Source organism: Ahaetulla prasina, chromosome 9, assembly GCF_028640845.1.
Source record: "Ahaetulla prasina isolate Xishuangbanna chromosome 9, ASM2864084v1, whole genome shotgun sequence".
Taxonomy (NCBI): domain Eukaryota; kingdom Metazoa; phylum Chordata; class Lepidosauria; order Squamata; family Colubridae; genus Ahaetulla; species Ahaetulla prasina.
Genome location: NC_080547.1, coordinates 7,748,818 through 7,774,687, shown reverse-complemented (window position 1 = coordinate 7,774,687; position 25,870 = coordinate 7,748,818). Strand labels below are relative to the sequence as shown.

The 25,870-nt window shown below is 41.8% G+C and overlaps 1 protein-coding gene across 1 annotated transcript in view; it reads left to right on the top strand.

Moving 5' to 3' along the window:
- Positions 1-25,870, top strand: part of IKBKB (inhibitor of nuclear factor kappa B kinase subunit beta) — a 37,506-nt gene that overhangs the window by 2,714 nt on the left and 8,922 nt on the right. The window contains exons 2-14 of the mRNA XM_058194516.1: positions 3,217-3,311; positions 4,724-4,841; positions 11,248-11,317; positions 12,832-12,920; positions 14,699-14,788; positions 16,351-16,475; positions 17,529-17,636; positions 17,747-17,876; positions 19,984-20,178; positions 21,465-21,579; positions 23,308-23,431; positions 23,949-24,100; positions 24,936-24,997. Of these exons, the coding sequence (XP_058050499.1) occupies positions 3,217-3,311; positions 4,724-4,841; positions 11,248-11,317; positions 12,832-12,920; positions 14,699-14,788; positions 16,351-16,475; positions 17,529-17,636; positions 17,747-17,876; positions 19,984-20,178; positions 21,465-21,579; positions 23,308-23,431; positions 23,949-24,100; positions 24,936-24,997 (1,473 nt within the window). The remainder of the gene's footprint in view (positions 1-3,216; positions 3,312-4,723; positions 4,842-11,247; positions 11,318-12,831; positions 12,921-14,698; positions 14,789-16,350; positions 16,476-17,528; positions 17,637-17,746; positions 17,877-19,983; positions 20,179-21,464; positions 21,580-23,307; positions 23,432-23,948; positions 24,101-24,935; positions 24,998-25,870) is intronic.

Here is a 25,870-nt window from a genome sequence, read left to right as displayed (position 1 = left end):
AAACATCTCAGAAATAAGACCATTACAGCTATGCAGCATCACTTTGGCACCCAAAGTCCTCCAAAACATAAGTAAACTAAAAAAACAAAAACAAATAAAAATAGGAGTCACCTACGATATGAAATGTAAGGACTGTAACAACACTACGTTGGGCAGACAGGAAGATTAACAGAGCGCATCCATGAATGCAAACTAGCAGTCAAAAGACAGATTAAAAACCCCTGAACTTCACAAAGACATCCTATACCAAGCTAAATTGAAAAATGCTAAGGAATTCCTGTAAGCCTGGCGCCCGGATAGATCAGCCATCATCAGGCCCATAGAGAGAAACATTTGTACACGATTCAAAAAGGGACAGTAAAAAAAGCTAAAAAGGAAATAAAAAGATGAGAACACCTCCCTGCCAGCAGTCAACACCCAGATAAGAAAGGATTAACACCTGAAAAAAGTAATAAACAGTACCCTAATGAAACAACTATCAACTCAGACAAACAATCAAGCAGTAAACAACAGCATAATCGAGGAACTATGAATGAGAAAACAACATAGAATAGAATAGAATAGAATAGAATAGAATAGAATAGAATAGAATAGAATAGAATAGAATAGAATAGAATAGAATAGAATAGAATTTTTTATTGGCCAAGTGTGATTGGACACACAAGGAATTTGTCTTGGTGCATATGCTCTCAGTGTACATAAAAAAAAAAAACGTTCATCAAGGTACAACATTTACAACACAATTGATGGTCAATCTATCAATATAAATCATAAGGATTGCCAGCAACAAGTTATAGTCATACAGTCATAAATGGAAAGAGATTGATGATGGGAACTATGAGAAGATTAATAGTAGTGCAGATTCAGTAAACAGTCTGACAGTGTTGATGGAATTATTTGTTTAGCAGCGTGATGGCCTTCGGGGAAAAAACTGTTCTTGTGTCTAGTTGTTCTTGTGTGCAGTGCTCTATAGCGTCGTTTTGAGGGTAGGAATGGAAACAGTTTATGTCCTGGATGCGAGGAGTCTGTAAATATTTTCACGGCCCTCTTCTTGATTCGTGCAGTATGCAGGTCCTCAATTGAAGGCAGGTTGGTAGCAATTATTTTTTCTGCAATTCTACATTCCCACCAGAGGTGGGTTTCAGCAGGTTCTGACCAGTTCTGGAGAACCGGTAGCGGAAATTTTCAGTAGTTCGGAGAACCTGTAGTAAAAATTCTGACTGGCCCCGCCCTCATCTATTCTCTGCCTCCTAAGTCCCAGCTGATCGGGAGGAAATGAAGATTTTGCAGTATCCTTCTCTTAGAGTGGGGTGGGAATGGAGATTTTGCAGTATCCTTCCCCTGCCATGCCCACCAAGCCATGCCACACCCACCAAGCCACACCCACAGAAGCAGTAGTAAAAAAATTTGAAACCCATCACTGATCCCCACCAACACTGGCTGGACAAGCTACTGTATATAAACAGAGCAAAGAAAATGTTACCTAATCTGGTAACAAAACGTTTGCAAGCAAACAAAACAGCAAGGACTCCGCAAATATAAAAGAATCGGATAACAGAAGGAGCAAATGGCATCAGTGGCTTTGAGCTTTTCCTAGCTTTTTTGGTGTGTTCTAGTTTAGTTAATTTTAAATATTTGTCTACGTGGTAATCTATTTCTGAACCTCCAGAGCAGAGGTTCAGAGTTAACAACAATCAATAAAATTGAAATGTAAAAGAGGTAAATAACCATAAGTGCCAAAGGTTTTGGCTTTGAGCTTTTCCTAGCTAGCTTTTGGGCTTGGTTTGTAATGTTCTTCTGTCAGTCCATCATTTCTGAACCGTCAGAACAGCTTGTACAAAGTCATTGTACAATTAAATATATATTTCAAAAATCAATTTCAGAAAGCATAGAGGGCATCCATGAGTTTTGGTTTTGAGCATTTCTTTCTTATTGCATATTTTGGATTGCTGCTCTTCTTCCAAAACTCCCAAGTGGCTTACAAAGAACAAGCCTAAATATAAAACACTTTTTTTAAAAAAAATCAGCAATCTTAAGATAACATAACCCCCATAATTATTGGGGTAGGAATACTTATTTTTGATTGTTTTAATGTTTCTGTGCTGTAAGCCACCCAGAGTTGCTTTGAAATAAGATGGGCAGCAAATAAATTTAAATAACAGCAAGAAGGCCATAGTGTACAACTATTCGGTCACTAAAGTCTTTGGGTATCCACTTTGAAAGTATAATAGGGATGGACTGAATATCCGGAGGTCTTTTGTTCCAGACATAGGAGCTATCACTGACCTTTCTCAAGCACATGTCCCTCTAAATGCCACTTCATCAGATTTGGGACTGTCAGCAGTTGAAAGTAAGAAAGACAATGTCTACAGACATTCTTTTATTATAATGAACAAAGACAATAAAAAATTTTCCTTATGATTTATACTGATATTGTTTCCTGATTGCTTATTTGTAGCCTATGACTATCATTAAGTGTTGTATCATTAAGTGTTAAATTTGTAGCCTATGACTATCATTAAGTGTTGTAAGTGTTGTACCTTGATGAAGGTATCTTTTCTTTTATGTACACTGAGAGCCTATGCACCAAGACAAATTCCTTGTGGGTCCAATCACACTTGGCCAATAAAAAAATTCTATTCTATTCTAAAACATAGAAGCCTTAACTTTGCAAGGACTTTATCGTGTGCCACCAAAGCAATTTCTGAGATCCGCCTGCAGTAGACATATCATAGTTGAAAAACCCTGATTTGAATGAAGAAGGTGAATGCCCTCTTCTAAGGAATTGAACTTCAAGTTGGGAAATTTTATGTGATGGACATGGCAATTAGCTCCATGATTTAATATGGGTGGTTTTATTAGGGTTTATTTTATATTTTATTAGTTTTAAATTATTGGGCCAAATTTTGAATTAGATTTTTAATAATGTTCTTAACGTTTGTTTCTGTGCGATTTTATCTTGGCTGTAAACCGCCCTGAATCTTCGGAGAAGGGCGGTATAGAAATGTGATAAAAATAAATAAATAGATTAAATATTTATCAAATGTATACAGTGGCCCGTCACAAAGATAAACCATGACTAAAACATACCATGACTTACATGAAGTATAAAGCCATCTTAACACTCCTGTTAACAGTTCCTGAGAATTTAAATGTCTTCACATTTTATTTGCATTTTTTGGAGAAAGAATTTTTTTTTAAATCCTCTTTTTATAGGAAACTGGAGAGCAAATTGCAATCAAACAGTGTCGTCAGGAGCTGAGCCTCCGTAACAGAGAAAGATGGTGTTTGGAAATACAGATCATGAAACGGTGAGTAATACTGTAAAACACCACTTTCCACAAACATTATGAGAAATAGTCATTTGATTTAGCAATTATCATGAAGGTTATAATCATGTTGCATAAGTATTTAGCCATGTCAAATACCAAATGGCACAGCTAACATGATCCAAAGCAGGGTTAAAATCCAGCAGGTTCTGGAGAACCGGTAGTGGAAATTTTGAGTCGTTTGGAGAACCGGCAAATGCCATTTCTGGCTGGCCCCAGAGTGCGGAGGGAATGGGGATTTTTCAGTATCCTTCCCCTGGAGTACGGAGGGAATGGGGATTTTTCAGTATCCTTCCCCTGGAGTGGGGTGGGAATGGAGATTTTGCAGTATCCTTCCCTTGCCATGGCCATCAAGCCACACCACACCCACCAAGCCACGCCCACGGAACCGGTAGTAAAAACATTTGGATTTCACCACTGATCCAAAGTCTTGAGCATCCTTGTACATGACTTGAAAAAGAATTACTTATCTCATTTTAAAATCTAGCCTTTGAGATATATGTAAAGCATTAAATATATGCATGTATCAGTTAAAAAAGAAAACTTTCTGAGCTGGCAAGGTCCCTACATGAATCCTGGGTGATCATAAAATAACAAGCAAGCTCAGGACCATCAGAAAGCTTAAGGGTCTACCAAAACGAAAGAACAATATTCTGTAGGTCAAGAAATTAATCATATGTCAGAAAGAAATACAGCGTCATTCCAAGTGTTCTGAAGTAAATTCCAATTTTTATATATAAAAAAAGTGATTAGAGGGTGGCCTGAATAACAGTCTGTTTGAAGTTAGGTCCCTTCATGCTTGTCTTTGGAAAATCTTTTTTTTTTTTTTTGCGCTATTTATCTTTAGATCGTGTGTAAAGTACAGTGTGAAGTCTTGCTGCTTATTGCGTGGTGGAATTTAATAACTAATTCTGCAGTAATCCTTTTTCAAAATGATGGTATCTTTAATTATTATACTATTACATGTATTTGTGTATAAATACTTATCATTTATTGCTCACTCGTTTTTTGGTAATTCACCTTAAATTATTTTAATCTTGCATTGTATGATTGGCAGAGTCATATTTTACATATATTTATTTTTCTTAGGAATACATGGAAATGAAAGCATAACACAACGTGCTTAAAATAGTCTCTTTAATCTGCATGACAACAGAAAGGATTTGGAACAAGAGTGCTGCTTGCGTAGGGTAATGATGTGAGCAGAGGATTAAAATGATAAAGAGCATGCTCTTGAATGTGTCCCAGAATCCTTTGCAAAGTTACAGCATCCAAGTATTCTATGTCAGCCCCTTAACACACCGGCATTCAATAAAGCCTTTACTTTAGAGTTGAGTGCCAGGTTTTCCCAAGCTTTTGTGCATTCTCTATGTGTCCTTCTTTTTTTCTCACAGTCTAAGTCATCCCAATGTGGTGGCTGCCCGAGATGTTCCAGAAGGAATGCAAAATGTTGCACCCAATGACTTGCCACTGCTGGCTATGGAATATTGCCAAGGAGGAGATCTTAGAAGGGTGAGTCCTTTGCCACCTACATTGTCGCATGTCAGAAAGAAATGAAAATACTTTGAACTTTCTAGAGCAGGGGTCTCCAACCTTGGCAACTTTAAGACCTGTGGACTTCAACTCCCAAAATTCCTCAGCCAGCAAAGCTGGAGACCCCTGTTCTAGAGTACAGTTAGGGGCGTGGCCTGAAACTCTGGAATGGGTCTAGAATGATATTTCTCAACCTTGACAACTTGTAAGATCTTTGTTAGAAAAAGAGGTAGACATATTCCACATTGGCTTCTTCTTAGCACAATGGGCTTGTGCAAAAAGGGAAATTAAATTATCAGAAATTGTTAAATAACTTTTTAAAAAAAATCTCTTCTGATTCTTTATAAGTTGAGATATGCAGGGCCAATCTAATGAAATCAGCCTGAAAACTGGTAGTGGTTTGAAGGAGTTAAAATCAATTTCGTCGTTGTGCGTAGCACAGAACTTTTTGGGTTGTTTTTTTGTTATTTTGGCTATTTCTTAAAATGAAAGCAAGCGTCAAAGAATGGCTTACTTTCTGTCTTGGTAAGCAAAACTTTAGCAAAGCAGAATTTTCCTGGATATGAGAGAGCCCTTTTCCAGTTTCAGCTTCAAAGGGCAGGGTATCCTGGAACGCTCTTTTCTTTCTTCAGTTTCAGTTCGCTTTTTACATGACTCAGACAAAAGATTTAATCAGGATGGAAAAATAAACATTAAAAGCAGTGGTGGGATTCAAGTAATTTAACAACCGGTTCTCTTCCCTAATGATGTCTTCCAACAACCAGTTTGCCAGACTGCTCAGAAAGCTAACAACCAGTTCTCCCAAAGTGTTGCGAACTGGCTGAATCCTACCACTGATTAAAAGGTAGAAAGAAACAAATGAAATTGAGAAGATGGTGTTGACTACAAACATGCTCTTCCTTTTGCAAGCCCGACATAGCAGTTCTGCATTGCCTCTGGATTCCTTGGGTCTAATATTCCAAAAGAGGTTAAGCAGGTTTGGCATCTCTGTCCAAAAAACAAATTCCATAGCAGTCAGCTATATATTCAGTAATATTCTCATGACTGGATGATTCCCAGGGTATTTATTTATTTATTTATTTATTAAATTTGTATACCGCCCTTCTCCCGAAGGACTCAGGGCGGTTCACAGCCAAGTAAAATAGACAATATATAAATACAGTTTAAAATACACTTAAAAAACTTATTAAAATTGGCCACAATTAAAATTTAAAACTAAAACCCATTTAAAAACCCATAAATTTAAAAACTAACCCAGGCCAGCGCAGATAAATAAGTAAGTTTTAAGCTCGCGGCGAAAGGTTCGGAGGCCCGGAAGTTGACGAAGTCCTGGGGGGAGGTCGTTCCAGAGGGCGGGAGCCCCCACAGAGAAGGCCCTTCCCCTGGGCGTCGCCAGACGACACTGTCGCGCGGGCGGCAGCCTGAGGGGTCCCTCTGTGAGAGCGCACGGGTCGGTGAGAGGTATTCCGTAGCAGCAGGCGGTCCCGTAAGTAGCCCGGCCCTATGCCATGGAGCGCTTTAAAGACGTTCACCAAAACCTTGAAGCGCACCCGGAAAGCCACAGGCAGCCAGTGCAGCCTGCGCAGGATAGGTGTCATTCGGGAGCCACGAGGGGCTCCCTCTATCACCCGCGCAGCTGCATTCTGGACTAACTGTAGCCTCCGGATGCCCCTCAAGGGGAGCCCCATGTAGAGAGCATTGCAGTAATCCAGACGAGACGTCACAAGGGCGTGAGTGACCGTGCATAGGGCATCCCGGTCTAGAAAGGGGCGCAACTGGCGCACCAGGCGAACCTGGTGGAAAGCTCTCCTGGAGACGGCCGTCAGGTGTTCATCAAAAGACAGCCGTTCATCCAGGAGAACGCCCAAATTGCGCACCCTCTCCATCGGGGCCAGTGACTCGCTCCCGACAGTCAGCCGTGGACTCAGCTGACTGTACCGGGATGCCGGCATCCACAGCCACTCTGTCTTGGAGGGATTGAGCTTGAGCCTGTTTCTCCCCATCCAGACCCGTACGGCTTCCAAACACCGGGACAGCACTTCGATAGCTTCATTGGGGTGGCCCGGTGTGGAAAAGTACAGCTGAGTGTCATCAGCGTACAGCTGGTACCTCACACCGAAACCACTGATGATCTCACCCAGCGGCTTCATATAGATGTTGAACAGAAGGGGCGAGAGAATCGACCCCTGCGGCACCCCACAAGTGAGGCGCGCGGGCCGACCTCTGCCCCCCCGTCACCACCGTCTGCGACCGGTCGGAGAGATAGGAGGAGAACCACCGATAAACGGTGCCTCCCACTCCCAATCCCCCCAACCGGCGCAGCAGGATACCATGGTCGATGGTATCAAAAGCCGCTGAGAGGTCTAATAGGACCAGGGCAGAGGAACAACCCCTATCCCTGGCCCTCCAGAGATCATCCACCAACGCGACCAAAGCCGTCTCAGTGCTGTAACCGGGCCGGAAACCGGACTGGAACGGGTCTAGATAGACAGTTTCCTCCAGGTGCAGGGGAAACTGATATGCCACCATACTCTCTACAACCTTCGCCGCGAAGCGAAGGTTGGAGACCGGACGATAATTACCTAAAACAGCCGGGTCCAGGGAAGGCTTCTTGAGGAGGGGCCTCACCACCGCCTCTTTCAAGGCGGCCGGAAAGACTCCCTCCAACAAGGAAGCACTCGTAATCCCCTGGAGCCAGCCTCGTGTCACCTCCCGAGTGGCCAGCACCAGCCAGGAGGGGCACGGGTCCAGTAAACACGTGGTGGCATTCAGTCTACCCAGCAACCTGTCCATGTATAGGCCCATATAATGTAGTCCCCAACATGGCCAGTTAGAACAATTAAATCAGTGGAACCACTTGCCTCAAGAAGTTATGGGGGCTCCAACACTTGGAGGTTTTCAAGAAGAGATTTGTCTGAAATGGTTTAGGGCAGTCAACTGTCCAGTTAGCAAATCCAGAAAAAGAAACTCCTGAGACATTATTTTACCAAGAAGTATAAAACTTTACTGAATAAATAAACCACATTGGCACAGAAGAAGCAAAACCACTTCTGGTTTTTCCGCGCACAAGCAAGCATAGTTAATTCCCCCTTTCCTTACAAGCTACCTACAATCCAGTAGTGGGATTCAGCCAGTTGGTACCACTTCGGGAGAACCGGTTGTTAACTTTCTGAGCAGTTTGGCGAACTGGTTGTTGGAAGAAATCATTAGGGCAGAGAACCGGTTGTTAAATTATTTGAATCCCACCACTGCTACAATCCAAAACGTCCACCAATCACCCCTGTTCATTTTGTTATGGGGAGCAGTCTGCAATGCCAGGACATCTGATCGGGGTGTCCTTGGGATGCCAGCAGTGTTTGCCTTGAATATCTTCTGTGGCCAAAGACCAGGGCCACGGACCTGTAATATTTAGCTCAAGGTTTAAATAATAACATTTCTTCAAGTCTGCACAGACCCACTGTGACTAACATCGTGGCCCCGCAGGGTTTGACGGAGAACCATCGATATAGAGTTTCCCCTTCCTACTCTGTTATTCTAGTATTCTAGCCAAGTGGTTGTAATAGGCAGACATGAGTGAACATCAGAGGCTGGGGGCAGCAAATGAATGAGATTCTGGGGGGGAAACATCTCTATTTATCTGTCAGGAGGTCAGAACTGGAATAGCATTAGGTGTGCCAGCGTTTAGACCAACAATCTGACGATAGTGTGCAGTAGGTCAGTCACAATGTTCCTCCCCAACTGTAAATAAATTCGGTATATCTCAGTTGGTAGGAGTTGGCTGTATTACAGTAGGTTGGTAGATTAATTGTGCCAGACCATTTTCCTCCCTCTGAAATGGAAAACAAATATTGTGAGAAATGTAAAATGTTTCAGCATTTTATCTCATCTCTCAGAAACTTGGAAGATTCGGCTTTCTGACGAGTGAATCAATCCTTGCAGCTTTTCCGCTGGAGACTTTTATACATCCTGTTCCCTTATGGGAAAAAATAGTAATAAACCTTTTATAATAGATAATATTCTAATCTGTAAAACATAATCACCAGAGCTTAAAGTGTGACGAACGTTGTTTTTTTTTAAAAAAATTTCCTTCTTCTCTAAGGACAGTTGTGGAAAGTGTTACGGAATATGATTTCCACTTGTCAAATAAGAGAAATCCGTATTTGCTTCATTAAAGCAGGACTGAGAACTACATTCAGTTGTTGCAAAACCTGGCTTCTGTTATGGCAGTGACCCCCAACCTTTGGGGCACCAGGGACCAATTCCATGGGGAAAGGTTTTTCCGCGGACCGGAGGAGGCTTGGTTTTGCATGCTCCCTGCATCCCATGCATGGGGCTTTGTCTGAGCAACTCGGTTGTTGGCATGCAACAACCCAGTGCTAATCCACAGACCGGGGGGGGGGGTGTTGGGGATCCCTGCTATATGGCCTTCAGTTCCTACTTTTACAGATAATACTTGACTTGCAACCATTTGTTAACGACTGCCCGAAGTTATGACGGTGCTGAAAAAAGTGACTTACGACTTGTCCACACATTTATGACCGTTGCAGGTCACATGATCACAATTTGGGCACGTGGCAATGCGTGGGTGTGGGTTTATGACAGTGACAGTGTCCTGGGATCATGTGATTGCCGTTTGCAACCTTCCCAGCCAAACTCCTGATACACAGTCAACAGGGGAGGCCAGTTTTGCATAACAACCACACGATTTGCTTAACAACCATGGCAAAAAAAGGGTCAAGAAATCAGGCATGGCTCACTTAATGAACTCATCCCTTAACGACGGAAGCCTCAGTCCCAGTTGTGGTTGTAAGTCAGGGATGTCCTGTTGTATCATTGCAGTTCCATACATATTGGTAACGGCTAGACTGATGACATCAAAATCTCTCCTCTAGAATGCTGTTAAATATTTAAATATTTTAAATTTTAAATTTTTATATTTTAAATATTTTTATATTTTAAATATGTTAAATATTTAAATGTTAAATATGTAGAATGCCGTGAAAATATTTACAGATCCCTCACATCCTGGACATAAACTGTTTCAACTCCTACCATCAAAACACTATAGAGCATTGCATACCAGAACACCAGAATAACTAGACACAAGAACAATTTTTTCCCGAAGGCCATCACTCTGCTAAACAAATAATTCCTTCAACACTGTCAAACTATTTACTAAATCTACACTACTATTAATCTTCTCATAGTTCCCATCACCAATCTCTTTCCACTTATGACTGTATCACTATAACTTTTTGTTGCTATCATTAAGGGTTAAATTGCAACCTATGACCATCATTTGTGTTGTAAATGTTGTACCTTTGATGAAGGGGTTTTTTTCTTTTTCTTTTATGTACACTGAGAGCCTATGCACCAAAACAAATTCCTTGTGTGTCCAGTCACACTTGGCCAATAAAATTCTATTCTATTCTGTTTTGTAAAGTCTACCCCATTCTTCTCTGGGATCCAATACTTATTTTCCCTTTAAGATATATATGACTTTAGGTATAGAGGACCACAAATATGTCCTGCTTTGAGAATCTGTACAGTGTAGAAGAGCTGTACTGCTAGGCCTGGTATACCCAAAGGACAGGTGCTTTTCCAAAAAGCAACTGCATTTTAGAACAGCTTTGGGACAACCATGGCCTGGATGATTGAGTATCTCTAAAGACATTTAGACTTGACATAGCTCTGAAAGTCAGTGGTGGAAGTGTTATTTGTTAGCTTGTAGAACTAAGTGATAGATGTTGTGGCCTGCTGGCGGCTAGCAGAGTTGGACAGTGAGGAGGTTGGGGAGGAACTTGGGCCAGTCCTGGGGGCTGGGGAAAGCTGGGATCAGGGCTCTGCATTGGAGGCAGAGAGGGAGCTAGACAGCAGCGAGGCAGAGGAACAGCTGGAGCCCGTTCCCAGTGTGTGCATGTGCAGAGCTGCCAGAAGACAAGAACAACTGAAAAAGCAGGGTCCACTTGGAGGTGATTGGGCCCCTCCCATAGGAAATAAAAGAGGAGCGAACAGGGCTTTTGGGCTTTTGCAGGAAACAATTCGTTCGTTCCGTGACTCTGAGAAACTCTGTGCCAGTTTTGCCTTTTGCCTCATTTGGAAACAAGTTACATGGCAACTTGCCAAGCGAGATAAGGTTTGTTTGATAACTATTCCTTTGAAAAACTGTTTGGACAAGCCTTGCTGACTGTGAATGAAAGGAATTCACAGTGGTGTAAATAACAGAGGTTTTGCCGGGACCGAGACTCTGTTTCCTGCTGTTTAAGGGAGTCTAGGCGAGAACAGTAGATTTGTGGAAAATAAAACAAAATTATTTGGCTACACTGTAAAATGCAAAACTCGCATAAAGATAAATTATTTTCTCGTTCTTCCTTGTAATCCATAGCATCTGAACCAGTTTGAGAATTGCTGTGGCCTGCGTGAGAAAGAAATTCTCATTTTATTATCAGATATTGGTAAGTATCAGATATTGTGGGCCAAATCTAAAGGTATGGAATCCCAAGAAATGGATTAAGGATAGCAGAGCAGGGCTGAAACAGTTCCCAGTTTGGCCATATTTCAGTAAAGGCCTGCCACATGAGCCTCTGGAAGCAACCACATGCATTAAGAGCACTGTATTTATTACAATTGCTTTTATGCTGTTGGTTCACACAATCAGTTTAGCAAATTTGACATCTGTTTTTTGTCTCTCCTTTTTGTCCCTCCTATTCAGTTTATTAGGATCCAAGCTCACAGTTGGAATCATGCTTAAGAATGAAGGCAAATATATACGTGTCCCAGGGTAATGTTGCAGGATCCAATCTGGGTCACTCGCTGGGACCAGAAGTTTTGTCTTCCGACCTCTAGGACTTATGCTGGAGCTCATCCTCAGGGAACTTCTCTCCACCGGAATGTGTGCTTTGGGCCACGAGTCTCCAATCTTGGCAACTTTAAACTTTGGCAGATTTCAACTCCCAGAATGGGAGAATTGAATGGGAATTGAAGTCCGCCAAGGCTTAAAGTTGCCAAGGTTGGAGACCCCTGCTTTAGGCTGTTTTATGCATTTATGTAGTGCCTAGTTGAGTGTGACTTCCTACTGTTTGATTAGTGTGTTGATGGCTGGCTATTGGCTGTTGTATCCTGCTCCTAAATACCTGACAAGCTGGTGGTAAACCAGCCCTCCTGTTGACTGACAAGGGGCCCATTTCTCAAGCATCAATCATTTCTCTGGCTACCTTTGTACCTGCTCGGCCAACAATCTTAGTAGCTGCAAAAAAAATTTTTTTATTTGCATTTATATCCCGCCCTTCTCCGAAGACTCAGGGCAGCTATTGCTAACACTATGTTAGCAATAGTCTTCATCCATTTGTATATTATATACAAAGTCAACTTCTTGCCCCCAACAATCTGGGTCCTCATTTTACCTACCTTATAAAGGATGGAAGGCTGAGTCAACCTTGGGCCTGGTGGGACTTGAACCTGCAGTAATTGCAAGCAGCTGTGTTAATAACAGACTGTCTTAGCAGTCTGAGCCACCAGACTCCAAATTGAATATGTGTCCTTGTTCATTGCAATGTGAGGCTACCAGTGAGTTTGGCTCTCCTCGTCTGACTGCTTGCTTGTGTTCTTCGTCTGTCCCACAAAGTCCCAGGGGCGATCCATGCAGGGGATCCGGTAGATTACATTGGAAGTATTTGCCTCCTCCAAGCGATCTTTGCAATGCATGATTTGTCCTGGGAAATCTAAACCTCTGGGCCCAGTGAACAGTGTACATTAGGTCCTGGAATCATGCTTCTCCACAGCCATCTTTCCTCAAACCTAAGCATGCCCAGATTCTTCAGTTTCTCCATGTAAGGCATCGTTTCCGGTTCCTCTGACCAAGCTCACGGACCCTTTTTGAACATGTTTCAGCTCGTCGGAAAACACAGTGGAGTGTTTGTTTAATATGACGGACTTGGTTGATTGTATTTCCCCCCCCCCTCAATATTAGCTTCAGCCCTGCGTTACCTTCACGAGAACAGGATCATCCACCGAGACCTGAAACCAGAGAACATAGTTTTGCAACAAGGTGAAGAGAGGGTGAGTAGGATTCCTCTGGTACGTTTCCTCATTCCTCATGGAGTGCAGGAGGTTAAATGTAGTTCTTCCGTCTGGGAAAAGGCTGGGGACGGCTTTCATTCACTCTCAAGAAATTGACCTCTCATATTTAGTCCAAAAGAAGAAGGAAATAGAGTCACTTGCTTAATTAACTAAGTCATGTTTTCTCAACCTCAAACAAGTTTTAAGATGGGTGAACTTTTAACTCCCCAAATTCCCCAGTCAGGGTTGCCGGCTGGGGAATTTGGGAGTTGAAGTCCAGGAATCTCTGGATGGCCTAAACCAGGGGTCAGCAATCTGCGGCTCTGAAGCCGCATGTGTCTCTTTCACCCCTCTGCTGCGGCTCCCAGTCACTCAAAACATGCATCACAACTGCCAATATGCGACACCCTCCTGTACACTATTTATTGAACTTTTCAACCCCTGGTAGGCCAACCATGGATAAATCCAAGAAAAGAAAAGTTTCAGAAGAAAACAGAATGTTTAACTACATATGCCATTTTTGTGGCCGCTCAAGAAATAGTCAGGCACGGGAAGGGTTTTGTGGCTCCCGGTGTTTTCTTTCTGTGGGAAATGGGTCCAAATGGCTCTTTGAGTGTTTAAGGTTGCAGACCCCTGGCCTAAACAATACTTTCAGGGCTGCTATCTTTGAGTTGTGTACAAAGGGCTTAGGGGCACAATGTGTTTTGGATTTTGCATAGTGCTGTATGGTGAGGTACTGCAATAGAAAGTCTTTACAAGATACCATGGATGGAGAGCTTGCTTTTCAGCTTTAGTAGGCCCGTTGGCTTTTTGTGGATCTTTTTTCCAAATTCAGCCATGCTGTGCATCACTTCTGTGTCCGTCCATCCCCCCGTCTCCTGTAGCAGGAAAGGGTTAGGATTTTAGACAAATCTGTGATCTTGCATTTAATTGTATCTTTCCACGGAGTGATTGTTTTAAATAATTGATATACCACTTCTCATTAAGAGTTGTATTTATATAAGATATTGATTCTAATTTATTGAACGATCTATAATAGTCTGTGTCTATTCTGAACTATAAAACATGGTTTACCAATCATATTAGCTGATCTTACACAACATGTTAAATAATAATGCAGAGATGTAATTAATTATTATTATTAATAATAATAATATCCAAAAAGTCATGGGAACATAAAGTGGAAAATGTTATAGAAAATGAGAAGGTGAAGATCTTGTGGGACTTTCGAATAGAGACGGATCGTCATTTGGAACACCAGATATCACAGTTGTGGAAAACCGAAACGTACAATTTATTGACATCGCGATACCAGGAGATGCCAGAGTCGAAGAAAAAGAACTGGAAAAAATCATGAAATATCGCAACCTGGCCATTGAAACTACACGGCTATGAATGAAACATGTAACAGTGATACCCACTGTCATCGGGGCACTTGGTACCATGTCCAAGAATTTTATAAGATACATCAACAAATTGTAGCTTCCTGCAATAACACCAGCAGAACTGCAAAACACTGTGCTACTTGGAACATCATATATTTTAAGAAGGTACTTGGTTGATACCTAGGACACTGGCAGCAACCCATATCAACCATTAGCACCAGTCAATGGTATTTGTGATGCATTTTTGTTCAGTTGACTGAGTTTTATGTTTAATGAATAAAGTAAATAATAATAATAATAATTGGGTTGAGTGAACCCAAGACAATAAATTGCACCTCTATCTCCCAGCATTCTTAGCATGCTCATGTATGTCATCATTGTGCTTTTCTTTAGTTAATACATAAGATCATTGACCTGGGCTATGCCAAAGAACTGGATCAAGGCAGCCTTTGCACATCCTTCGTTGGGACTTTGCAGTATCTGGTAAGCATTCTTCTACAATAAGTACTTAAGGGGCTTTCAGAATTGTACAATGAGATTTCACATATTAAGAACATCAGGTAAAAGAGCTGTGGTGGCGCAGTGGCTACAATGTGGTACTGCAGGCTGCAGTTGCTGATTGCCAGGAGTTCAGCTCAAGGTTGACTCAGCCTTCCATCCTTCCGAGGTGGGTCAAATGAGGACCTTGATAGTTGGGGATGATAGGCTGACTCTGTAAACCTCTTAGAGAGGGCTGTAAAGCACCATGCAGCAGTATATAAGTCTAAGTGCTGTTGCTAAAGGTAAAGGAATCCCTACGGATTTTGCTCAGCTAGCCGTTGCCATCTGTAGGGGGCGCTGCTCATCCCCATTTCAAGGTCATTGAGCTAGAGCTGTCCAAAAATGTTTCCCCGGTCATATGGCCAGCATGAGTTCACGGAGCACTGTTGGTACCTATTTATCTACTTGCATTTGCATGCTTTTGAACTGCTAGGTTGGCAGGAGCTGGGGTGAGGACGGGAGGAGCTCACCCCGTCGCGTGGCACTCGGGACTCAAATCTGGGCTGCCAGCTTTCCAGCCAACAAGCCCAGTGGCTTAACTGCTGAGCCACCGCACTGCCCTGAAGAACATAAGGAGCATATTGAATTTGAGATGAACAGGTGGCTAGGATGATATTGTGGGAAAGCATTTCAGTTATGACATGTAAAGTTATGACAGAGACCAGTCTAATTTTTCACTGTATACAGTACTGTATGATCTTTAGTAGTTTTATTTGGTAATAAAATGAACAGAGCTCTCCCAACTCCAACTCCTCTTCCTCTATAGATTTATCTTATCATTTTTCCAATTCATTCTAATGTAATAAATATCACTGTAGTTTATAGTAGTATATTCTATGACTGATGTGTCAAAAATTATTTCCTTTTTGTGAGTTCTCACCCATCCATTGTTCATATAAGACTCGGACTTTGTAGGGGAAAGGGAAGGAAGTGATGGTCTCAAGAGTTCTCCCTTTTAAAGAAGATTCAGATAGATGAATATCTCATAATTGAAAATACCGTATTTTTCAGAGTATAAGACGCACCTTAGTTTTTGGGGAGGAAAATAAGAGAAAAGCTGATTGGCAGGTGGATCGGCCTCCTGGAATACCTCGAATCAGCTGTTCCCAGAGGTGAATTTTAGCAACAGGTTCCTTGGTTCGAGTGTGTGTCTTGCTTTTTTTTGCTTTTTTTTTTCCTGCCTCTGAAACTCTCTTTCAGAAAAAACTTTTTTTTGCCTCTGAAAGCCTCCAAAACAGAACTTCAGGAAAAAATCCTATGAACTCTGTTTGGGAGCTTCTTTTCTGAAGCTTCTTTCAGCTTCTGAAACCTCCGTTTGATAAGCTGGGTGGGGCTACATCTGGAGTATAAGACGCACCCAAATTTTCACCCTTCTTTGGGGGGAAAAGGGTGCATCTGATGCTCCAAAAAATTTGGTAAGTCCTATTTGAATCCTTGATTCTGATTTCTGTGTAGACAAGTATGGGATTGCATTGGTAGCCAGCTTTGTCTTCTTATTGTTCTAGGCTCCAGAGCTGCTAGAACAACAGAAATATACGGTCACAGTGGATTACTGGAGCTTTGGTACACTGGCTTTTGAGTGCATAACCGGTTTCCGACCTTTCCTTCCCAGCTGGCAACCAGTACAATGGTAATTCAGACATCTTGTAACTTGGAATAGCTATTACAGGTAGCCCTGGATTTACAATCAGTTGCTTAACGGCCATTTTAAATTATGATGGACCAAAAATGGGTGCTGTACGGCCTGTAAAGTATTTCTGGCTGTCATGCCCCACACACACACAGACCATCCTGTGACCACATTTGGGATACTTGGCAACTGACTCGCCTGTATGTCTGGTTGTAAGGTCCCAAAGTCACATGATTTGAGATGCTTTTTGCCAGTCTCTGAAAAAACACCTATTCGGAAGAATGAGTTAACAGCTGCCACCAAAGTTTTAAAATCAGGTCCAGTCACATGGGTGCCTCAACTTATGACCCTCACTTGTGACTGGAAACTGCATCCTGATTGCGGTCGTGAGTTGAGGACTGTCTAGGTAAGTAAGGCAGTGGTACGGTACAAAGGTTAAAGTGCTGGATTAGAATTAGGTTGAAATCTGGCTACTTGGACCACTTTGGCTCGGTGGCTCCCTTTCAGCCCAGCTGTTGCACAGACTGGCTGTTCTGCAAAGAAATTGGAGGCAGGAATGTTATATATTTGCTCTTGCAGGAAAAGTAGGATATAAATGGTGTTCTGAAAATCTTTGAAAACCCAACTTTTTCCCCACGCCTTGATTTGGGGTTGCTGCTGAGCCTTCTGTAGGTCATTTCTTGTTCGTTTTGGTTGTTTCCTTGTAAGTGTCTGTGTTGGTATTTTTTATTCTAGCTCTTAAAATATAAGCTGCCTAGAATCATTTGCAGTTCGTTTGTTTGCTTGTTTATTCATGTCAGAATAAAGCATATTATATGATGTAAAATTTAAAATATAAAATACAAGATTGAAATGCGTACAACTTAAATAGATGTTGCCCAGAAACTAGCAACATGCACACAGCCATTGAGATTAACGTTGTTAACATCTGACAGAATAGATTCAAGTTCATAAAAGCTTTTTGACACAATAAATTTCTTAGCTTTTATTAAAGGAGCAGACCTATGCTGGACTAAAATCCCTTAACATACAGACCTCCCTCTATTCTCTTAGGCATGCAAAAGTCCGACAGAAGAGTGAGCTGGATATTGTTGTTTTTGAAGATTTGTCTGGAGAAGTGAAATTTTCTAACAAACTGCCCTATCCTAACAATCTAAATAGGTAAGGAGTTATATGAAGATCAAAGAAATCAGTTCAAATTCCCCTACCCTTCAGCCTCTTCAGTAATGATCTTCCTTCCCATTTTTGCTATTTCGTGCTTGTGTTCATAGCATTTTGGCTGATAGACTGGAGAAATGGCTGCAGCTGATGCTGAAATGGCACCCGCGTCAAAGAGGTACTCATCCCACATATGGCACCAATGGCTGTTTCAAGGCTTTGGATGATATTCTGAACGTGAAGGTAGGTTCTGTCCAGGTGAAAGGAGTAGGAAGGGTGACATTCAGGAAGGTGTGTGTGATAACAGCACACACTGGAGCAGTTTTGGAAGTCTGGGTGATTTAATGTATTTTATTGGCCATCCTACTTTATTGAGATACCTTTGGCAAATTATTTCGTAAATAGAAATGATGGATTACACATTGTGGAGCACTGATAGGATATAATGCAGAGTTATATAATATAAAAATGTCAAGGTGATTTAGATCAGGGGTCTCCAACCTTGGCAACTTTAAGCTTTGCTGGCTGAGGAATTCTGGGAGTTGAAGTCCACAAGGCTTAAAGTTGCCAAGGTTGGAGACCCCTGGTTTAGATTGCAAAACTTAAGAGGACCTTAGTCTGGGGTTATGGACAGTGTAGTTCACAAATATCTGCAATTGGGAAAGGAGATTTTTTTTTAATTTAAAAATATCAGATGCTGTTTAAGGTCTTAAAACAGTTATAGTGTTGGAATATGCGTCCCAAGTATATTTAACATGTTAACCGGATAAAAAAATAGAACAAGGAAAGTGTTATTTTCATTTAATTGAGGCAGGTTTTTCTTTTTCTTTTTTAAAGGATGTTTTTGACTCCTGATTTTTGATGTGATTACAGGTAGTTCATAACTCATAATAGTTCACTTAGTGACCATTTGAAGTTGCAGCGGCACCATTTTTCACACGACCATTGTAGCATCCATGTGATCACATGATCAAAATTCAGTTGCTTGGCAACTGATTCACAATTACCACAGTTGCAGTGTCCCAAGGTCATGTGATTCCCCTTTTGCGACCTTCTGACAAGCAAAGGCAATGAGGAAGCCAGATTTTTTTTTTTTAATTTACATTTTGTTGGGGGCAATAAGTTGACTTTGTATATAATATACAAATGGATGAAGACTATTGCTTGACATAGTGTAAGCCGCCCTGAGTCTTCGGAGAAGGGCGGGATATAAATGCAAATAAAAATAAATAAATAAATAAAATAAATTTATACCCCCCCCTTCTCCGAAGACTCAGGGCGGCTTACACTGTGTTAAGCAATAGTCTTCATCCATTTGTATATTATATACAAAGTCAACTTATTGCCCCCAACAATCTGGGTCCTCAATCTGGGTCCTCATAAGATTCACTTAACTACCCTGTTACTATCTTAACAACTGCAGTGATTTTCTTAACCACTCTGTCAAGAAAGGTCATAAAATGGGGCAAAATTCACTTAACAACTGTCTTGCTTAGCAACATACATTGGTCGCCACGATGTAAAAAAGATGTTGAGACTCTAGAAAGAGTGCAGAGAAGAGCAACAAAGATGATTAGGGGACTGGAGGCTAAAACATATGAAGAACGGTTGCAGGAACTGGGTATGTCTAGTTTAATGAAATGAAGGGCTAGGGGAGACATGATAGCAGTGTTCCAATATCTCAGGGGCTGTCCCAAAGAAGAGGGAGTCGGGCTGTTCTCCAAAGCACCTGAGGGTAGAACAAGAAGCAATGGGTGGAAACTGATCAAGGAAAGAAGCAACTTAGAACTAAGGAGAAATTTCCTGACAGTTAGAACAATTAATAAGTGGAACGACTTGCCTTCAGAAGTTGTGAATGCTCCAACACTGGAAATTTTTAAGAAAATGTTGGATAACCATCTGACTGAGATGGTGTAGGGCAGTGGTTCCCAACCTTTTCTTGTTTGAGGCACAACCTTTTCTTGTTTGAGGCACCCTTGGAAAGCCTTTCAAAAGTTCCCGGCACCCTTATAAGGAAATAGATATTTAAAATCTCCGTAGCTCAAAAGTTCCCGGCACCCTCAAAAGATCTCACGGCACCCCTTAGTGCCGCGGCACACTGGTTGGGAACCACTGGTGTAGGGTTTCCTGCCTGGGCAGGGGGTTGGACTAGAAGGCCTCCAAGGTCCCTTCCAACTCTGATGTTATGTTATGTTATATATTTTGGGCTCAATTGTGGTCATATGTCAAGGACTGTCAGCTTTAATGTGAGACTCAATTGACAAGAAGAGGGAAAGAACTTTTAGCCACAACATCTTGGTGGTTTTGTTTATTTGCATTTCTGTTGCTTTATGGGCATTTCTTTTTCCAGCTGGTTCATATCCTAAACATGGTAACGGGTTCAACGCACGTGTATCCTCTAGCAGAGGGAGAGACTCTGCAGAGCATAAAGGTTAAGATCGAGGCAGACACTGGTATTCCAGAGCAGGACCAAGAATTGTTACAGGAAGGAGGATTAGTGTTATTTCCTGAGAAACCTGATGTTCAATATCTGGCTGACATAAAGGTGAGTCTGTAATAGTTTCACTAAGTGACACTCAGTGGGCTATGGCTGATGCAGAGATATTTTCAGCTGTCATTGCTTCTAATTAAAAGCATCTAATTAAAAGCAAACTAAATCATTTTCTCAATTTCTTAATCCATTTTCTGAAGCGGAAAAGAGAGTATTCTTAACTCTAGCAGGATTGGTGAGTCATAAGCCGTGGTGGCTCAGGCTGTAAGATAGCCTGTTATTAAAACACAGCAGCCTGCAATTACTGCAGGCTCGAATCCCACCAGGCCCAAGGTTGACTCAGCCTTCCATCCTTTATAAGGTAGGTAAAATGAGGACCTAGATTGTTGGGGGGGGCAATAAGTTGACTTTGTAAATATACAAATAGAATGAGACTATTGCCTTACACACTGTAAGCTGCCCTGAGTCTTCGGAGAAGGGCAGGATATAAATGTAAATAAAAAAATAAAAAATAAAACAGCATCAATGTAATGCTGTAGTTTCACAAATTTAATTTAGAATTCTATGTCCTTAGGCTAATCAGTTGGCCTATGGAAGGGAAAATTCTTATAAAAGGCTGTATCCTAACATCAGCTGTACAAAGGCATGCTTCTGAACCACATGACAGCTAAAAGAAAGTATACTAGCAAAGCCAACGTAACATAGAATTCTGCCTTTTAAAAATATTGATGTTTAAATCTGGAGAAGAGTTTGCTAAAGGAGTGCTTGAAAATTATCCATAATTTTCAGTTGCATGAAATAGAAAAATTGGGATGGAAGATGACTACTGAAGAAATTATCTGTGCCTGCTTTGAGGCGGGATCTCAAGGCGGGATCTTGGATATGATCAGGGAAACTTTTCATTGACATCAAGTTGCATCTGTCAAGTTTCGAAGTGCGCTTTTGATGTTGCAACCATTATCGCTTCTCAGCTTGCCAACAAACCAGGGAGGAGGGAAGGGGGAGATGGAATGTAGGCTCCAAACATCAAGAAGACAGCCTTGAGAACCAAGGACACTTCAGCAGGTGTTTGCCAGAGCCGAAGTCTTTTTCTCATAACAATACAATGCGATTCAATTGGACAATGTGACCTGATCTAATAGGGGAAGGGAGAATCTATACTTTAATTAAGTGGGTTTGCGTGGGAATTAACTAGATCTAGTTTTTCCCTCATCTGATGTACTCAATAAAGTTTTGCATTCCGAGACTGGATTGTCTCGGCTGTGCTTGCTTTGGTTTGGGTTCGTCAGTCGGAACGTTGACAACATCATTGAAATGAAATGAGGTTTTTTTTCTTCCAGCTTAATGACGCCACAGCTGCTGACACCAACCTTTTCTTCCTGTTTGATGATCGAAAAGTAGCCTATGAGTCTCAGATCTCTCCACGGCCCCATCCAGAAAGCATAAACTACATTCGTAAGAATCTGGGATGGGAAGAAACTTTCTTTTTTTTTTTTTTTTGCATGAGAGGCTCCAGTAAAGAGCTTTTGTAGCTAGATATACAATTACAGGTCGTCCTCGACTTACAACCGTAATTGAGCCCAAAATTTCCGTGGCTGAGTGAGAAATGTGTTAAGTGAGTTATGTCCCATTTTACCACCTTTCTTGCCAGAGTTGTTAAGTGAATCATTGCAGTTTAAGTTAGTAACACAGTTACGAAGTGAATCTGCCTTCCCCATTGACTTTGCTTGTCGCAAAAAGTGATCACATAACCTCGGGACACTGCAACTGTCATAAGTACATGCCAGTTGCCGAGCAACCATATTTTGATCACGTGACCGTCGGGATGCTGCAACTGAGAAAAAACAAACATAAGTCACTTTTTTCACTGTCGTCGTAACTTCACATGGTCATTAAATGAATGGTTATTAAGTCGAGGACTACCTGTAGTCTGAAAAGACGCTGCCAAACTCCTCTGGATTTTTGGCTGCCAAAACCAGCTCTCCCCACACAATAAATTTTTCCCTGTGGCTGCTCTTCCAGTTCTGTTTAAATTGTTCAAATTAGCTTAGCTGTTTCTCGGAATCTTTTTACTCTTCATGCAATTTTAAGCTGTCTGTAGAATTAGTCACTAGTGTTTATTTCTTCAGTGGGGTTCCACTTTCCCAAGCCTAGAGCCAAACCAAACTCTTGACATTTCATCTTCATTTTATATATATAATGTATAGTTTGCTTTAGATTAAAAAGGTATGGGAAGAGCCAGAGGCAGTCATGTGACTATAGTTTCTCACACTTGGGTAGGGCAACTATGACTTGCGTGTTGTCCCCAAACCAGTAAAAGAAATAACCTTCGTAGTAAGAACAGATGTTTCCTTTTGCATCACGAACAAGTTGGTTTTGTAACATCTACAGGTGAAGCCTCTAGCATTCTAGTATTCTTTACTTGACATGATTTATTTGGCTTTTGCTCATCGTGGGAAGGGACAAAATATTACAAATGGAATCCTGCTAGAAATATTCAAGCTTTCTTCCCCAAGTTTGTGAGAGCATGACAAACATTGCCCAAGCACAGGGTTCGTCTGTGCAGTCACAATGGTTAGCAGTTTGCTTCAGAAAGTTGGTTTAGTGGTTAAAGACATTGAGCTTGTCAGCTGGAAAGCTGACAGCCCTGATTCAAGACCCGAGTGCTTTGCAACGGGTGAGCTCCCGCTAATTGCTCCACCTTCTGCCCACCTCGAAATTTGAAAGCTTGCAAATGCAAGTAGATAAATAGGTATCCCTTCAGTGGGACAGTCACAGCATTCAGTGCACTTTGGCGTATAATCACGATGGCCACATGACCACGGAAGCGTCTTCGGACAATGCTGGTTCCCTCTGTTAGGAAGCGAACTGAGCAGGGGAAACCTTGGACCTTTTCCGAAAAGTAGTGGAGCCATTGCAATTCCAATCGCTGCACTGAGCTGTACGCCAGTTGGCAAATCGGGCGACATCCGTGTTGTAGTAGAGACATTCTCAGTTGAGACTTTGGTTGGATAGAATTTGACATAATATCCAGTTAATTAGGAGATCTAAACCTCTAAAACATCACCGGTCTTTTCCTAGGAACTAGCATGAGGTCGTTCATCAACTGTTGATTCTTTTTGTGCCTGCCAATCCCTCTCTCTCCATCTGGTCATTCTAAGCGACGATACATTTCTTCCTTAGTTCAAGACCCCAAAAGGATCCTCAGCTTCTTGCAGTTGCGCAAAGTGTGGGGTCAGGTGTGGCACGCAATCCGAAGTCTGAACGAGGACTTCAATCAGCTTCAGAAGGGACAACGAGCAGCAATGTATGTATCACGGCGGTCTTCGTAAGGAAAGGGGCTACCCAAGTGTCTTTCTCAACTCTGCACCATCCTATATCTGATCCCATCCCCCCAATTCCTTATCCACTGTGCCGCCTTAAAAACTTGGGCTGTGGAGTCCCCAACTCCCTGGCCGTGGCCCACTACTGGGCCTTAAGCGGTTTGGAACCGGGCCATGGAAGTGGCGGGCAAGTGCATCCCGACTTGCGCGAACAGTGGGCAGGTGTGTGCATGTGTGTGCTCCATTTGAGCTAGCAGTGGTTGCATGTGTCTGCAGCTCGTACAAATGGAGCTTAACACGCCCGTGTGCCCACTGCTGGCATGGAACTATTCCACCACCAGCCCCATTGCATTACATCTTACTTATAGTTTGAATGTCCCTGTTAATAATAATAATAATTTTAAAAAATGGTTCCTTCCTCCCCCAGTGCAGGGCAGGGTCTGTTGAGTCTCTGCAGAGGGTGACACTCTTTCTCTCCCCCTCCCTCCCCCGGCTTCATAGGCGGAACCTGCTGCGTCACAACAGCACTCTTTCCAAGATGAAGAATTCGATGGCCTCACTATCCCAGCAGCTGAAGGCCAAGTTGGACTTCTTCAAAACCAGCATCCAGATTGATCTGGAGAAATACAACGAGCAAATCGAATTTGGAATCAGTGAGTTTCATTCTCTTTGATAAGATGTGAGCAGTGGTTAGGAGTTCTTTTCCCTAGTTCTGATTTCTTTCAGGGCCAAATAATAATAACAACAACAGCAACCTGTATCCAAAAAGTCATGGGAGCATAAAGTGGAAAAAGTTATTGAAAATGAGAAGGTGAAGATTTTGTGGGACTTTCGAATACAGACGGATCGTCCCTTGGAACACAACACGCCAGATATCCCAGTTGTCGAAAACCGAAACGTACAATTTGTTGATACTTAAGATGTTGGCAGCAACCTGTATCAGCCATTAGCACCGGTCAATTGTATTTGTGACACATTTTTCAATGTTCAGTTGACTTGAGTTTCATGTTTAATGAATAAAAGAAATAATAATCATAATTAATAATAATGCAACAAGAAGCAGCATGAGCTGGATTAGGGCATCTGTCTGTCTATCTATCTGTTTATCCTGGTTATTTCTGGTGGGACTGGAAGTTAGAATAAACTCTTCTTGCCAAAAAAGCAAGGTTGAAGGTGGGTGGGGAAGCCTCTTAGAATTTGTATCCTGGACCTGCTGTAGCATGTACAAAATCTACAGTACATTTTGAATGGTTTTTCTACTGGTTTGATTCTCTTCTAAATACAAACTATCTTCTAATGTGCAAATGTCTAGTTGGGCACATGATCTCAGGTTGCCTAAATTAATCAATGTATTCCCCACCAGGTTATCAACGTTTTAAAGTTTTTATTATACCCTAATGAAACAGCTCAAATAGACATTTTATTAATTTAGAAAGGGGCACATATTTCTTTTGAAACCAAAAATCATAGCGGTGTTTCTTTTTACAGCTTCAGAGAAACTGCTACTTGCTTGGAAGGAGATGGAACAGACGGTTGAGCTTCGTGGAAGAGTAAGTTGTAATTTACTTAAAATTAGATTTGATAACCGTAGAATAAACATTTCCCCCTGCTCTTGTATAGGCTGGCCGAGGTCACTAAAGGAAGAACCCTGGTTTGTTGAACACGTCAAGATGAGTGGAATCTTGCGTATAACAGTAATGAACAAACCACAACGTTGCTTAGTTCTGTGCGTGAATCTTGTCATTGCTCGGTACAAGAGTTCTGTGTTCCTGCGTTTCTGTGGCAAAGAGGCTGAGACAGAGAGAGACAGCTTTAACCAAAGCTGCCTAGTGAAATGTAATTGGATTCTGGAGCTTATTGGGTCTTTGGTAGTCTGCTACCTCAATCAACACCATTGTTTGTCTTCTCATTCAGAATGTGTAAGTGGCAAGTATTGCTATCCCTCAAAAGCTTTAAATATGTTAAATTGATGTATGCACGGAGCCATCTTTTGGAACGTATCAGTGAAAATCTTTTTAAACTCTACTTAGGTTGCTCTTTGGTTTCAGAACCTAAGAAGGATGCTTTTTGCTCTAAATTTTTATCTAGAAATACACATTAACTCAAATAAAATTGATGTGTGTGTGTTTGTATCTAAGGGGACACGGTGGCTAAGACACTGAGCTTGTCGATCGAAAGGTCGGCAGTTGAGCGGTTCGAATCCCTAGCACCGCGTAACGGGGTGAGCTCCCATTCCTTGTCCCAGCTTCTGCCAACCTAGCAGTTTGAAAGCACGTAAAAAAAAAAATGCAAGTAGAAAAATAGGGACCACCTTTAGTGGGAAGGTAACGGCGTTCCGTGCGCCTTTTGCCCAGACCAGATAATTCTGGATCTAAAAAGAAGTGGCTACCAGCTGGTTAAACTAGTTAGCAGCATTTTCTGCT